Below are 16,179 nucleotides of genomic sequence, written 5' to 3' on the forward strand. Positions count from 1 at the left end.
TCTCTGAAGAAACATATGAACAGAACTAAAGATGGAAGGAAAGATAGGAGGAGGGAAGGAAGAAAGCAAGGAAGGAAGTGGGGAGGAAGGAGGAAAGTGGGAGGCAGGGAGGAAGGTTTAACATTTATTCCACAATGTGAGCAGGAGCAGAGAAAATAATCTGAGCGTAAGAGTTTAGGAAACAAATACGATCTCTGTTTCTGTGTGGAGATTTTTGTTCAGTGCTGTTCAGTTACAGCTGCGCAACCCTGTCCCACCTCACTTTGTCCTGGGCCTGTATGTCTAACACTGGAGGAAAACGTTCTAATTCTAACTTTTAATTCTTTAAATTGTAACTCTGCTTGTAAGGAATCATGCAAATCTATTGTGGTTTTGTTCTTTGCCTGAAAATTTTCACAGTTATACTAGATTAGGAAGTCATTCTCTTTCAGCATGTGTATTCATGTAACAGTAAACAACTATTACTATCTTAAAGAGGTGTTTATACCCCCATATTCCTTGCAGGATTATTTACAATACTCAAGACACAGAAACAATGTATCTATGGACAGATGAATGAATAAAGAAAATAGGAGATACACACACACACACACACACACACACACACTAGACTATTACTCAGCTGTAAAAAAGAAGGAAGTCTTGCCATTTCCAACAACATGGATGAATCTTGAGGACATTATGCTAAGTGAAATAAGTCAGACAGAAAAAAAACAGTATGATACAATACTATATGATTTCACTTATATCTGGAATCCAGAAGAAACAAACAAACAAACCCAGAACTGACTGATAGTTGCCAGAGGGAGGGGGATGGGGAAGGGAATGGGTGAAGATAATCAAAGAATACAAATCTCCAGCTATAAGAGGAGTAAATTCTGGAGATACAATGTACAACATGTACAACATGGTGACTAGAGTTGACAATACTATATCGTATTTGTGGAAATTGCTTAAAGAGTAAATCTTAACTACACACACACACACACACACACAATGTAACTGAGATGATGGATGTGTTAACTAACCTTATTGTGGTAACCATTTTGCAATATACATATATCAAATCATTACATTGTATACCTTAAACTTATACAATTTTATATGTCAGTTATAACTCAATAAAGCTGGGGGAAAACAGTATCGCCTGTTAGTTGAAGATAATAAAATGTGTTTATGCATTTTTCTAAATATTTATAATCATTCCATTTTTTCCCTTTCCTTTCATGTTTTCAAGGAGGAAAGGTTGATGTAAATAATCTGGATCCTGTTTTAGAAGCCATGGAGGTCAAGCTTACAGAACAGGAACTCAATCTGTTAAAGGATCTTCTGAGTGGTGAGCCCTATGGAAAACACTGTGATTTTAAAAGATGTTAAGCTTGCAGGATTAACTGTGACTGTTTCAAATGTTTAAATTATTTGTTGCCTGAAGCCATGTGAATAGCTTTTACAAGAACTCAAGGGGCAAAAAGGCCATTGATTTTTGTTGATTTAAAACCTGTAATCTGTTTCTTTATACATACATCTCAGGGTAGGGACAGGTGGGAGTGAGAAGGGGAGGGATTACTGTTGTCTGGTTTTACAAAAATAGGATCTGTAATGTATTTTTTCTCACTGTGCCATATATCTCTGACATCAACCCAGGTTATAACCCAATCCATTCACCCATTCCTCATTTCTCTGTTCATGGATTTGAGATGGCTTTATTTTTGTGGTCACTATAACAAGTTAACAGAAAAATAGGTATAGTATTATTAATTTTGAAAATATAGATATAATATACCTTCATAAACATAAGGAAAGTCTGGAAGGATATACACAAAACTGTTAGTAACGGTGAGGAGTAGTCATGAAACAGAGAAGAGGTAAAAGAAGGGACATTTACCTTTTCTTCATACGCTTGTATATTTTTTAATTTGTTACACAAAGTATATTTTAAAATTATAACTTTTTAATCTCAATTTATTTTGCTTTTAATTAAAGATGGATGAAAATGGTCTGGTAAAATGATAGGATTTGGGCTGTGTTCTTATCCACCAATTAGGTTTCAGGAATCACTAAGTTGACCACTTAAGTAATTAGCTTCTCTCTAAAATCCCTCACTGCCTAACACAGAAGAGCCCATTTCATCAACACGTGGTACCACAAGAAAATACTCCTTATGAACCTTGAGAAACATGCATCATTTCATGAACTAAGTAAAAGTAACATTGAAGGACTGCCCAGATCACACAAAGCCACGAAAAATGTGGACCTGGCAGAGTTACAACATTTAATAATTGAAGAAAAAATTCTACATGAGATAGGACATTCAAAATACAAAATATAGATTTCAAAAGACTTAAAGGAACCCTTAGGAAAAAGTCAATCATTTTCATAAAGGTTATTTTTCTACGTCTTGTTTCAAAGTTCAAAAGGATACTGTAGTATACAATTACCTAACTTTTCCAGAAAAAAATATCTCAACACACTTGTAGAAGTCAGTGTTGCTTCACTGCTTCTCCTAAGAATTATTTTACAGCCTATAGAATAACTATTAGAATAGCTATAATTACAACCTGAATTTTCTTAAATATTAGATAGGATAAACTTGTTTTCATAATTTTCATTTTTATTATTTAGTACAGCATTTTAAGATCACTTTTATTCATTATTTACTATTAAATCTTGGTCTTCATTGTAAATGAAATTTATTTGCTTTGGTCATCTTTGAACATTAAATCTTAAATAAAAAGGACTTCTTTTTTTTAAAAAAAAAAAAAAAAAAGGACTTCTTGTCTTATGTATCTTTTTTCTGAGTCCATGATACTGTTTTTCTCTGATTAAACTTTGTCTTATAGGCTCTAAGAAAGTTGATCTGAAAAACCTAATGGATAAAGTAGAAGCTGTTACAGGTGAGGAAGAAGTTACCAAGTATATATGATTCTGATTCTTTATATGTATTTTTATTATGTTAGTCACCATACAGTACATCATTAGATTTTTATGTAGTGTCTCATGATTAGTTGTGATTCTTCATATTTGTTCTTTCCTGAAAATTCTTTCTTTCCTGTTATTCCCTTTGAATTATGCTATTTTTAATAAACTGATTGTAGTCTGATTTCCTCGACTTTGACTTTGGTTTGTCAGGGTTTCAACAATAAAACATAGTGCCACATTTTGTTAGGCCGTAACATCTCATTTTTTTCCAAATTAAGGTATTTACTAAAAAAGAGGTTAGTGTAATAAAAAGAGACTAAAATTTTATTACCTACTAGTAATCTCTCACAATAGAACATTATGAAATGCATAATTATGTACTCTGTAATTTTGCCTCTATTATTACTAAAGTTGTGGAAATAAACACTTCAAGGTTCTACCATAACTATACTCAAACAGGACTCATTTGACTTTATTATGCATTAAGTAGTTGGGGCTAATATAGTAATAGAAGATTTCATCATGATTTGGAATAATGAGATGGTTCTTTAAAATCAAACGTTACTATTTTTATCCTTTTGAAGGAGAGGAATTTGATGTCAATGACATAGGAGCAATTCTAAGAAACATGGGAATAGAACTCACAGATGAAGAACTCTCACAACTGATGAAAACTCTGCCAGTTGATAGTGAGTATTTCAAATAAAAATATAGTCATCTGAGGAAGCATATTGTTAAATTGCAAAAACTTCTAAAATTGTCTCTATCTTATTGCTTGTCAGAAATAAGCTTATGAGCCATGTTACATAATTTAAAATGACTCTCTTGTATCTTAAAATTTATTATTTTATCTATTTTTAATCTATTATTTTATATATTATTTTATCTATTGTATCTGTGCCATTTAATCTTTGGTTTGAGAATCAACCATTGTGTTACATGACTCCTATCATCAGGGTTCACTTAATATCTTTTAAATAATTATATATTTTGTAACTTTTGAGTCTATCAAGAGATCTGAAATTTAAGCCAGAATAAATAAGAAAAAAGAAAGAGAAATCTAATAGGGAAAATGAAAATATTGTAAAAGAAAAGGAAAAGATATATTTCAGAATGGTAGAGTGTCAGTATCCCCATGCCCTATAATTTCATTGTTTGCCTCTAAATCAGAAAATTTCTAAGGCAGTTCATAAATATGTCTTACTGGAATTGCTGATTCTTACTGTCAATGAAGCTCCACTATGAAGTTTCTGTGATCTGAACAGTGTTTTCCTTACAGATGGAAAGGTCTACCAAAGAAGGTTGCTGGATGGTATAAAGTTTCTTAAAGGTGAGGGAGAAGCTTACTAAGACACAAATTAATCTAGGTCATCATGTTTGGCATTTCTACTAATTCCTTGTGATTAAATTGTCAGCCTTGACACCTAACACATTATTACATAATTTTGTTTTTTAATAGATCAATGTATTCTTTAGGAGATCATTTCTTATGATGTAACTTGGAAAGAACTCCCATGTTCTCTTGGGATTTCTCAAACTTTGACAGAAAAAGAAATTATCAGAGCCCAGGCTGTACAGCAAAAGTAAAGGGAAAGTTAGCACTTCTTCAGTTAGTTTATTCAGCAGCAAGAGACTACTAATCTGACATTTAGACCAAAGGTGAGAGAGAGAACAAGAGAGCTCTAGAAAGCCTTCAAGAAACTGAAGGAACATAGGACTGAATAGACAGAAAGCAGGCCAGGAAGAAGGTCATGTCTAAGAAAGGTTCCCAAAACTACCTTCATGATATCTGCCAAATCCACACAGTATTTGTAGTATTATTTACATTTTCATTTAAACTGATTTACTTTAACTTGAATTTTTAAAATATGTTAAATGGTAATGGAGAACCAGCATCCTTTAGCATGACTAGATGTTAACTGTAAAAATAAACACAATGAGGAATTTGAGAAACAAAACAGAGGATCATAAGGGAAGAGAGGAAAAAATGAAACAAGATGAAATCAGAGAGGAAGACAAAATGTAAGGTAGGATCTTAATCTCAGGAAACAAACAGGATTGCTGGAGGAGAAGGGGATGGGAGGGACAGGGTGGCTGGGTGATGCACACTGGGGAGGGTTGGCGCTATGGTGAGCGCTGTGAGTTGTTTAAGACTGATGAATCACAGACCTGTACCCCTGAAACAAATAGCACATTATATGTTAATAAAAAAAATAAACACAATGAAAGTGAGACAATAGTCATTTGAGACACGGGAATTATTATCACCTTACTAGAATTCTCTGAGAAGTCATTCCATCACCTTTCAGTTTTTATTCTGGGTATACTTATATGAAGATTAAAATTAAAACATTATGTTCTAATTCTAACTCTTATTTTTTACTCTGTCTTCTTCTCATGAGGCTTTGGTCCTTTGGATGAATATGATAACCATAATCCTCAGGAGGGTAAGGGTTTATCCAACAATTTAGGGACATTAACTTCTGCTTCTACATCTGTCTCTTTTTCCATAAGGCGGGAAGATTGATTCCAGTAAAGTGGATGCAGTTTTGGAAAACATAGGAATGGACCTTACCGAAAAGGAGCTTAAAGACATAACACAAAATCTGCCAGTTGATGGTGAGCATTTTAGAAACCATTAAACACTACAGAAAAACTTCTTTTATAAGCCTATTTATAACAATCGTTAAAAATGCTTCCTTGGCATCAAGAAGGCATTCTGAAAAGCTTAGGGAAAAAACTCAGGTCCAAAGAAAGAACCCATCCTGTCTCTTGCTAGTCTTACGTGCAAATTAGAGAAGGATTTCGGGTTATCTCTGTTTTTTCACTCAGCCTTACCTTTTCTCTCCCTATGGAGTAGGGAGAATTGGTAAGTATTGCTCAAATTCTGCTTGAACTCTTTGGCCACATTTGCTACATGACATCAGTATTTATAAAAAAGATACTGAATATAGGTATTGTGATCTTCAATGTTCTTTCTATTTTAATGTGGCTAGAGTATAGCAGCTCTATCTGGCTGCCATCTCAGTATTTGTTTGTTACTTCCACCTGGGTCCTATAGAGAAAAGTCTGTTGCAGACAACTTAGAATAGTTCCTCTCTAAGTTTATAACTAGGATGATGTCAGAGCACCACTTCCTCCAAACACTGTTATTAAAGCAATCACAAGACGCTGCCTAGACTCAATCTAAGTTCTTGGTGGGAGGTGTATCAGGCACGTTGTAATGAGGTCTGTGGGACAGGAAATACATAGCTCAGCCATCCTTGAAAATTATGTTCTGCCACAGCTTTTTTACTCAGCATACAAGTGTTGGATTTGCCTATATTGTTGCTTGTGTCAGTAATTTGTTTTAATTGCTGGATAATATTCTTTAATATAAATATACCACAGTATGTCATCACTTCTACTATTATTGGGCCTATGCTTTTTTTAGCTTTTCACTAGCATGAATAAAACTGCTATGAACATTCTTATACGAGACATTTTTTGTTTGAGATATTTTTGAACATGTGTTTTTGATTCTTCTGGGTAGATACCAGGAGTAGAAATGCTGCCTCCTAGAGTAAATGCGTCTTTAGTTTTGTAAGTATCTGTTAGGTAATTTTCCAAAGTGAATGTACCATCTTATACTCCCACCAACAACGTCTGAAGGTTCTCTTAGCTCAACTCCTCACCAACACTTGTTATTATCATTGTTTTTAATTTTAGTCCTTCTGGTTAGCGTGTGATATGTATGGCTAGATTTACATTTCCTTGATGACTAATGATATTGAGTACTTTTCCAAGTGTTTATTAGTCATTTATACTTTTTTAATAAAGTATCTATTCAAATTGTTTGCCCACTTTTTTATCTGATTGTTTGTCCAATCACTTGGGAAATGGTTGTTTCTCTTTCATACCTACATTCTAGGAGTGCTTAGTTTCTTTTTGTCTTTCTGCTTCATTATTAAATGAAGGAATGTAAAGCCTTACATTTTCTTCTGAACGCAGCTTCACTACATCCTTTTGGTTTTGATATGAAGAGTTTTCTTAATCATTACTTTCTACTGACTTATAATTGATACAAAGATTATCTAGTATCTAAAAGTATATTTCTTATTTTCTTTTTAAGTCTTTTACTTATTATATATAAACTTTGGAGTTCTACCAGATAATGTGGCCACTGAAATGTTAAAAAGAATCTCTGTTTTGTTAAAGGTTTCATTATGGCCATGTACTTTATCAATTTTTGTAAATCTGTAGGCATATAAAAATAATGTATAGTCTCTAGAGAGTGCATATAGATTTCTTTTTTATTATTTTTGTTAGCATATAATGTATTATTTGCCCCAGGAGTACAGTTAGTGAATTGTCATTCTTACACACTTCACAGCACTCACCAGTGCACATAGATTTCTATACATGTATTATGAAATCAAGTTTATCAGTAGTAGTATTCAATTCCTTTGTATCTTTACTTCTATTCTGTCTACAAAATATATCTTCTTCCATTTAGAGGGTTAACTCTCCTATTAATTGAATTTTTATAAGATTCTTCTTGGGGAATGAGGGTGGTTCAGTCAGTTGGGTGTCTGACTCTTAATTTTGGCTTAGGTCATGTTCTCACTCCTTTATTTTCAATCTTCTTTATCATTTGGTTGAAATATATTTGCAAAATCATCATATAGCTGGGTTTTTAAGGAACTCATTTGATAATCTTTCCTTTTTTAATGAGAAATTTCCATTTCTTCAGATTTGGTGTAATACTAGACATATATATTTATTTTATTTTATGTTTAATATTCATTTTCTACTATTGTTTTCTTTTTTCTTATCTTATTATTACCAGTTGATTCAAGTTGTCATTCATTATATTTGTTTTCTTCTTAATTAAATTTGAAGTTCCAGAGGAGGGTCACATTTCATTAATTCTTACATTTCTTTTCTTGTCATTCACTGTCATACTTACCTATAACTTAATTATTATTGGTAACAAAATACTGCTTTTTTCTTCATCAAGATACCGTTATCCATCAGATATTTTATTTCAGCTTTATCCCTTCCTCCCCACCCCCCACCCTACAATCCCAATAAGCAGTAACTTTTAGAATACTCTTATTCTTCCCACAATTTCCTCTACTCCCCACCATGAGATCTTTGGAATGTCTTTACTTCCTCAGCTGTAACATTTTCAATTCTCACAATCAATCAACTCCTAAAATATCTCTTACATAATCTCCCTTCTATTTCAAGATTCTTTATTTAGCACTTAATATTACATATTCCATAACATAACTTACAGAAAAGAAGGTAGCATCTGTTCTGACATCTCTATTTCCACCACCTCAGGAAAATAAATGTGTCTGCCCACCTGTTTTATTCCTTCTTGGTCTCTTAGGAATCAGAGGAATTGGAGTATCCTCATACTGGCCTTGACTGAGCTTCCTTGGGGTCTCTTCGGCATTCTAAATGCCAAGTGTTTCCCAGGATCTACTACTTTCCAGTTCTGTTCCTGTGCTCTGACACCTCTCTGCTGCTTCCCTCATTGAGGGGAGAAAGAACCCCACGCCCATTCTTTCCTCCAGGACACAACCAAGCCCAAGAGTTGACAGAGCCCCAGCATCCTAGAAAGACCATCAACATTTGAATTTCAAAAAGCAAACAGCTTTGGGGCGCCTGGGTGGCTCACTGGGTTAAAGCCTCTGCTTTCAGCTCAGGTCATGATCTCAGGGTCCTGGGATCAAGCCCCACATCCGACTCTCTGCTCAGGAGGGAGCCTGCTTCCCTTCCTCTCTCTGCCTGTCTCTCTGCCTACTTGTGATCTGTCTGTCTGTCAAATGAATAAATAAAATCCTTAAAAAAAAAAAGTGAACAGGGGCACCTGGGTGGCTCAGTGGGTTAAAGCCTCTGCCTTCGGCTCAGGTCATGATCCCAGGGTCCTGGGATCGAGCCCCGCATCGGGCTCTCTGCTCAGCAGGGAGCCTGCTTCCCCCTCTCTCTCTACCTGCCTCTCTGCCTACTTGTAATCTCTGTCAAATAAATAAATAAAATCTTTAAAAAAAAAAAGTGAACAGCTTTGAGATAGTAGTAAAAGGGACTGGAGCATGTTCACAAAAGCCCTTCTAAATTAAATTTATTAATTTAATTAATTTATTTATTTTTAATTTATTAAAGTAAATACAAAAAAGAATATCATTATAAGTAAAGGAAAATGATCAACTTTGGTTTAAAAAAATTTTCCCTGTCACACAGATGTCTCAGTTCCTACTAATAGATTCCTCCTCAACTGAGATAAACTTGGAATATTTTAATGAAAGAGAACTCCCTCCAATTAGATGGCCTATGGCAGAGAGCCCTTTCATCTTGGATCAGAGTGATATGGTTCATATATACAATGGAATAATTACTCAACAATCAGAAAGGGTGAATACCCACCATTTGAATTGTCATGGATGGACCTGGAGAGGATTATACCAAGTGAAATAAGTCAAACAGAGAAAGACAATTTTCATATATATGGTTTCACTCATAGTGGAACATAAGGAATAGCACAGAGGACCACAGTGGAAGGGAGAGAAAGCTGAATGGGAAGAAATCAGAGAACCAAACAAACCATGAGAGACTTTGGAATCCAGGAACTAAACTGAGAGTTACAGAAGGGGGGAGGGTAACCGAATGAATCATTGAACACTACATCAAAACTAACCATATGTTGGCCAACCGAACATAATAAAAATCATGGAAAACACACAAAAAAATTTCCCAGTAATAAACCAGATAAACAAAGAAAAAGATGGACAGACGATATAGTGACCCATGTACAATGACAGGCCTGAAAATTGTAATCCCCTCCAAGGATCCCATCTCTTCTTCATGATAGGCTTGGTTAACTATAATAATCCAGGTAAACCAACACACATTTTCCATTTTGCCCTGACCTGTAATTGGTACTGATGCAGAAGTTACTAGTGGTGCATAAACAATGACTCTTAGAACACTGAAAAAATAAAATTAAATTAAAAAAAAAAAAGATGTTGTTAGTGGCCAGGAATACCTTAACAGACAAAGAATAAAGTCCAAAAATTCGCACCACAGAATTAGCAACATTATTGGAAATTGATAGACTTTTCTGGCCATTCTGCTGGCACTTTGTGGGTACTCAAAAACAAGTTTGTTGAATTAATGATTCACTACACTTTATACCATGTTTCCTAGGTTATAGCTAGATTTTCTCATCAACATGGAGTATTAATTTGCTGGGGGAGAAAAAGCACTTTTCTTTTCAGAAACTAAATGACAAGAATTAATCACTTTTCTTCCCTGAGCACAATATATTGGAAATGCTGGAATATTAGTTGTATTCAGGAAATAATTATGCTCACTGTCATTCAAGCTGTCATCCTTCCTCTTCTACCTTCTTATGAAGAATGTAGCAAAAGGTTAAATTTTCGTGTGTGTGTGTGTGTAGTATGAAACCAGCTCTATTTTTATATTGAGGTATAATTTTTTATATTGAGGTTGTAATTGACATATTTATTAGTTCAGACTTATAACATGATTTAATATTTATATATATTACAATATTACAATATATGTATATGTGTATATATATCAAAATGATCACAATTGACACCCATCACTATATACAGTTACAATTTTTTTTGTTGTGATGAGAACTTTTAAGATCTACTCTCTTAGCAACTTTCAAATATTATTTCAATATTAACTATAGTTATCATATTGTATGTTATATCCCCAAGACTTACTTTAAACTGAAAGTGTATACCTGCAAAAGGTTAAATTTCCTAAAGCAAATAAATACTAAATTTTTCTGCTCTATGTAACATATTTTCTTGGTCTCACTGTCATATTTCCATCCAATTTATTCCTTGTCTTTACAGTTAAAGGTAAAGTTGATCTGGAAAAGCTGATGAATGAAGTAAAATCTTTCTGGGGTAAGTAAAACATTACTAAGACAATTCTAACCCTATGTTATATTTTGATTAGTGTTTTCCTAATATTATACCATAAATTTATTAATGTTGATATTTTACATATTTTAATGAAATATTTATATTCAACTTTACTTCTACATTTGATTTTGAATTATCTAGGGTTTGGCTGTAAAAGTCAGTGGTAAGGGGTGCCTGGGTGGCTCAGTTGGTTAAGCATCTGCCTTTAGCTCAGGTCATGAGCCCCACATGGGTCTCCCTGCTCAATGGGGAATCTGCTTCTCTCTCTCCCTCTGCCCCTTCCCCCAATTCGTACTTGTGCTTTCTCTCTCTTCTTTCACACTCTCTCAAGTAAATAAATAAAATCTTTTAAAAATAAATAAATAAATAAGTGGTGATACTTAAGTCATAAATTCTATTTTCTGTATTTCCTACCAGTGTTATACTGACCTTAACTAGTGTTTAAATCAGAGGTTTAACAAATTGGCTATCCATGAATTGAGTCCAGCCTGCAGTCAAGTTTATAAGATTTGGCAACACTAGCCCTATATTCCCTCACAACAGTAACTGGTATATTGTCTCGTTGGACAAGGCATGTGTTATCTAGTTCACCATAGCTAGTTTCACTAATTTCTTCTATCTTCAGCCTCCTACAATCTTGAGTTAATAACTGCTGGCTTAAATCACCAAATGTGGGTAGGCACAGAATTTAGGAAGAGGAATATTTTTAGAAAATTAAGTTGATAAGATTGCTTTAAATAATAATCACATGATTCAGTATTAAAAAGAAAAAAGGCTAGGTATCCTAAATTACTGGCCAATTATATAACCTGATTTTCTTTTATGGTATCTTGCCATTAGTCTTAGGAGACCATTCAATGGAGAATCAAGAAGTAAATTCTGCCTCATTATCCTTAAACACTATTAGAATATGTGAGAATATGAAAATTAGAATGGCATTCTTTAAACCAGGTTTCATTATTTTGGATCATTATAATATCCTAAAATTGTCATGCATCAATAATTCATTTTTCTTTCAAAGGAGGCAAAGTAGATACTAGTAAACTTGGAAGTGTTTTGGAAAACTGGGGGATTGAGCTCACACCTAATGAACTTTCGAATTTGGTGAAGACACTGCCACTTGATGGTAAGTCTTACGGATGCTATAAGCCTAGTTCTGTGGAATTGTTTCCGCATGTGAAAAATGACAAAATAGTTGCAAATATCATCCAGTGGTCATCACAACACATGCCCTCCTTAATACCCACATAATGAATCACTGGACACTACATCAAAAACTGATGATGTACCCTATGCTGGCTAACTGAGCATTAAAAAAAAAAGAAAGAGGCGCGCGGCTCAACAACTCCTCATGGGCGGCGGCGGCTCCTTGGGCGCCGCACGGTGGTGACTGAGCTGCGAGTCTGGCGGGCGTGCGCCGAGCCCCGGTCCGGTCTCCGTGTGCCCCACGCCGGGCTTCGCACCCCTGATGCTGCGCGGGTGCTGAGCCTGCCCCGGCCGGGATGATGGTGAAGTATTTCCTGGGCCAAAGTGTGCAGCGGAGTTCCTGGGACCAAGTGTTTGCTGCCTTTTGGCAGCGGTACCCGAATCCCTATAGCAAACGTGTCGACGGATTACAGTGCACCGGGAGGTGACCCCTGACCAGAAACTCCTGTCCTGGCGTCTCCTGACCAAGACCAACAGGATGCCCAGCTGGGCCGAAGGGACTGCCAATGTCGCTCACTCGGTGTACATCCTGGAGGATTCTATTGTGGACCCTCAGAACCAGACCATGACCGCCTTCACCTGGAACATCAACACGCCTGGCTGATGGTGATGGAGGAACTATGTGTTTACTGGGTGAAGTCTGATGACTGCGGCCGGACCGAAATCCGCCGGGAAGCCTGGGTCTCCTCTAGCTTATTTGGTGTCTCCAGAGCTGACCAGGAATTTGGTCTTGCCCAGATCAAAAGCAATGTGACCAAGACTATGAAGGGCTTTGAGTACATCTTGGCCAAGCTGCAGGGTGAGGCCCCGTCCAAAACCCTCGTTGAAACAGCCAAGGAAGCCAAGGAGCAGGTGAAGGAGATGGCACTGGCAGCTACAGAGAAGGTTAAGGACCTTGCCAGCAAGGCAGCCACCAAGAAGCAGTAGCAGCAGCAGCAGCAGCAGCAGCACTTCGTGTAGCGAGCCCAGGCCCTGGCGCGGTAGGACACCTGACCACCCAGCTCAAGTCCCTCTGCCTGTCCCCCTAGTACTTCATTATTAAAAGTCAACTTCCAGCCCTTTCTGCTATCTGGGTGGGTTGGGGCTGGGTGTCCTGTTTGGCACTGACAGTGCAGCAGGCACGTTGCCCACGTCTGAGCCAGGCCTGTGGATGCCCACATCCGGCACAGGGAGGGGCGGGGGCCTGCCCGGTCCCAGACAGTCCGCTGGTACAGGGCTAGGAAGCGCCAGACTGTAAGCTCCATGAGGGCAGGGACCTTTGTCATGCTCTCTGATGTGTCCCAAGTACCTGGAACAGTATCTAGCACATAACAGGCACTCAATAAATAGTTCTTGAATTCAAAAAAAGAAAGAAAGAAGAGAAAAATTACAAATTAAAATGAAAAATGTTTTTAAAATATTAAAAAGTTAATGCAAATACAAAGAAAAATTTCATCACTTTGGATTTTGATTTAAAAATCGTCAGTCTAATCTGAAGGGGCACATGCACCCGAATGTTTATAGCAGCAATGTCCACAATAGCCAAACTATGGAAAGAACATAGATGTCCATCAACAGATGAATGGATAAAGAAGATGTGGTATATATACACAATGGAATACTATGCAGCCATCAAAAGAAATGAAATCTTGCCATTTGCAACAACGTGGATGGAACTAGAGGGTATCATGCTTAGCGAAATAAGTCAATTGGAGAAAGACAACTATCATATGATCTCCCTGATATGAGGAAGTGGTGATGCAACATGCGGGGTTAAGGGGGTAGGAGAAGAATAAATGAAACAAGATGGGATTGGGAGGGAGACAAACCATAAGTGACTCTTAATCTCACAAAACAAACTGAGGGTTGCTGGGGGTGGGGGGGTGGGAGAGGGGGGTGGGGTTATGGACAGTGGGGAGGGTAGATGCTATGGTGAGTGCTGTGAAGTGTGTAAACCTGACGATTCACAGACCTGTACCCCTGGAGATAAAAATATATGTTTATAAAAAAAAATCGTCAGTCTAACCCATTTAAATTATAAGTTGCTATCAAAGGCAAAGTGCATTACTCAGCCCCCAGGTTGCTGATCAGCTGGATTTGTTTTAAAAAAAAAAAAGGATTTTTTAAAAAGATAAAGAAGAGAAGGATAAAGGCATTCAGTTTTCCCAGCACCAGCTAATAATGCAGTTATGTGTGTTTCTGCAGCATCGAATATATAGTTTGCCAATAAGTGGGTAATTTTGTGCATTGAGAAAAAGCCACAATTCTTAACTTCCTCATTAGATTAAATAAAACCAAAAAAATTATAAAAAATGCTTTTTAATCCAATAACCCAAAGATAACCATTATTAATATTTGGTACACTTCCTTCTAGTGCTCAGTAGATGATAGATTAATAGATAATATGTGTATATTGATTTACTTGTAATTCTCACCTCTTCACAATATTAACATGTATATTTATCACAGAAACCTTGATGATGAAGATAAGTGAAAATAAAACCATCTCTATTCCCAACTAAAAGCAATAACTACTATGAGAATTTTGATGTATATTTTTTTCTAGCTCTCCATCTATGAATATATATTCTTTTTTTATTTGGCAACTTTGTGAATAAATCTTTGCAAATATTCCAAAATTTTTCAAGATAAATTCCTTAAGTAGAGTTGTAAAATGGAAGATATTTTGTTTGTTTTCTCACATATCGTTCCAGAATATTGTAATTTGATCTCCCACAAACAATATTTTAGGATGTTATTTTCTCTACATTCTCAATACGGTGGGGGGAAGAGCATCTCATGATTATGATTTGCAATTCACTCCTTTACTATTAAGAGTGAACATTTTGGTATGTCTATTTATCTATTTGCATTTGAAATATTCCTTATGCAAAGATTTTAAATTCTTCCTGATATTAAAAGATGTGTATTTATATGGTGGCTACCTGAACATTATAGAAATAAATAAATAAAGTGTGCTATCTTTCTGACTCCATTTTCAAAATATCTCATTTTTTATAGCTGATGGAAAAGTGTATCAAAAAAGGTTGATGAAGGGCATAAAGTCTCTCAAACGTGAGTAAGAAGCACAGGGAAAGGACTGACTCTGAAACCTTTATTTGTGTTGTTAAAACATGAATCATCCTTTCCTATGTAATTGTATTTATTTACTCTTTCTTCAGTAAATCTGAATTTTACCACATAAACCAAGTAGTTTCTTGCACTAAGATTTGGCAGGAAGTATTAAACTTTCTTGGATTTTCCTAACTCAACCCCAGAGAAACAAGATTAAAACACAAAGCAAAAGGTGAAGAAGGAACATTGTCAGATAATGATCTCAGTCAGAAGCAGAGGCAAATAATTTGAAAGTGCAGACAACAAAAGTAACTCCTGTTTTATAGAATATTATGTCAGTCATCTCTAGCTCTTATTTTTCAAAATCCTAATAGAAAATTGAGGAGAATTTTTATTTTCCTATTCCTGAGCAAAACTAGGTTTTTGGTGTTTGTCTTGAAAACCTTAATAATACTAAGAGATGGGTGAAATGTTTTTTATTGGAATAAAACACATGCTTGATGAAAAGGAATAATAACACAGCAGAGTGAATGCATGGTCCAGTTTTAGAAACATTCATTTTTACTATATTCCTTTTCTGCTCCTTACTTAGAAGGTGATGTTAATGTCAACAAGCTGGACACTCTTTTAGAAAACATGGGAATCAGCATCAAAGAAAAAGAGTTCATGGATCTGATAGAAAGACTGCCAGAGGCTGGTAAGCACATAACTGTACTTTTTAAGGGGTACTTCTTTTTTTCATCTTTACTGAGATGTAATTGGCATATAACATTGTGTAAGTTTAAGTACAACCTGTTGATTTGACATACTTGCATATTGCAAAATGATTACTGCCATAGCTAACAACTCTGTGACATTACATAATTATCTGTTTTTTAATGGTGAAAACATTTAAGATCTACTCTTAGGAACTTTCAAGTATATAATACAGTGTTGTGAACTATAATCACCATTCTGTATTATATTCTCGGAATTCATTCACACTAGAAACGGGAGTTTATACCCCTTACCTAACATCGCTCCATTTTCCCACCTCCTCCCTCAGCCC

General features: G+C 35.7%; 1 protein-coding gene and 1 pseudogene across 4 annotated transcripts in view; both read left to right on the forward strand.

Annotated features, from left to right (window-relative positions):
• The window catches only part of EFCAB3 (EF-hand calcium binding domain 3), a 208,997-nt gene that overhangs the window by 58,084 nt on the left and 134,734 nt on the right, over positions 1-16,179 (forward strand). For all 4 annotated transcript variants that reach the window (XM_032320145.1, XM_032320147.1, XM_032320146.1 and 1 more), the window contains 9 exons: positions 1,238-1,336; positions 2,841-2,894; positions 3,504-3,608; positions 4,199-4,249; positions 5,434-5,538; positions 10,800-10,853; positions 11,893-11,997; positions 15,078-15,131; positions 15,724-15,828. In XM_032320145.1, the coding sequence (XP_032176036.1) occupies positions 1,238-1,336; positions 2,841-2,894; positions 3,504-3,608; positions 4,199-4,249; positions 5,434-5,538; positions 10,800-10,853; positions 11,893-11,997; positions 15,078-15,131; positions 15,724-15,828 (732 nt within the window). The remainder of the gene's footprint in view (positions 1-1,237; positions 1,337-2,840; positions 2,895-3,503; positions 3,609-4,198; positions 4,250-5,433; positions 5,539-10,799; positions 10,854-11,892; positions 11,998-15,077; positions 15,132-15,723; positions 15,829-16,179) is intronic.
• On the forward strand, positions 12,210-13,432 carry LOC116577234 (annotated as a pseudogene).

Source organism: Mustela erminea, chromosome 18 (assembly GCF_009829155.1).
Source record: "Mustela erminea isolate mMusErm1 chromosome 18, mMusErm1.Pri, whole genome shotgun sequence".
Taxonomy (NCBI): domain Eukaryota; kingdom Metazoa; phylum Chordata; class Mammalia; order Carnivora; family Mustelidae; genus Mustela; species Mustela erminea.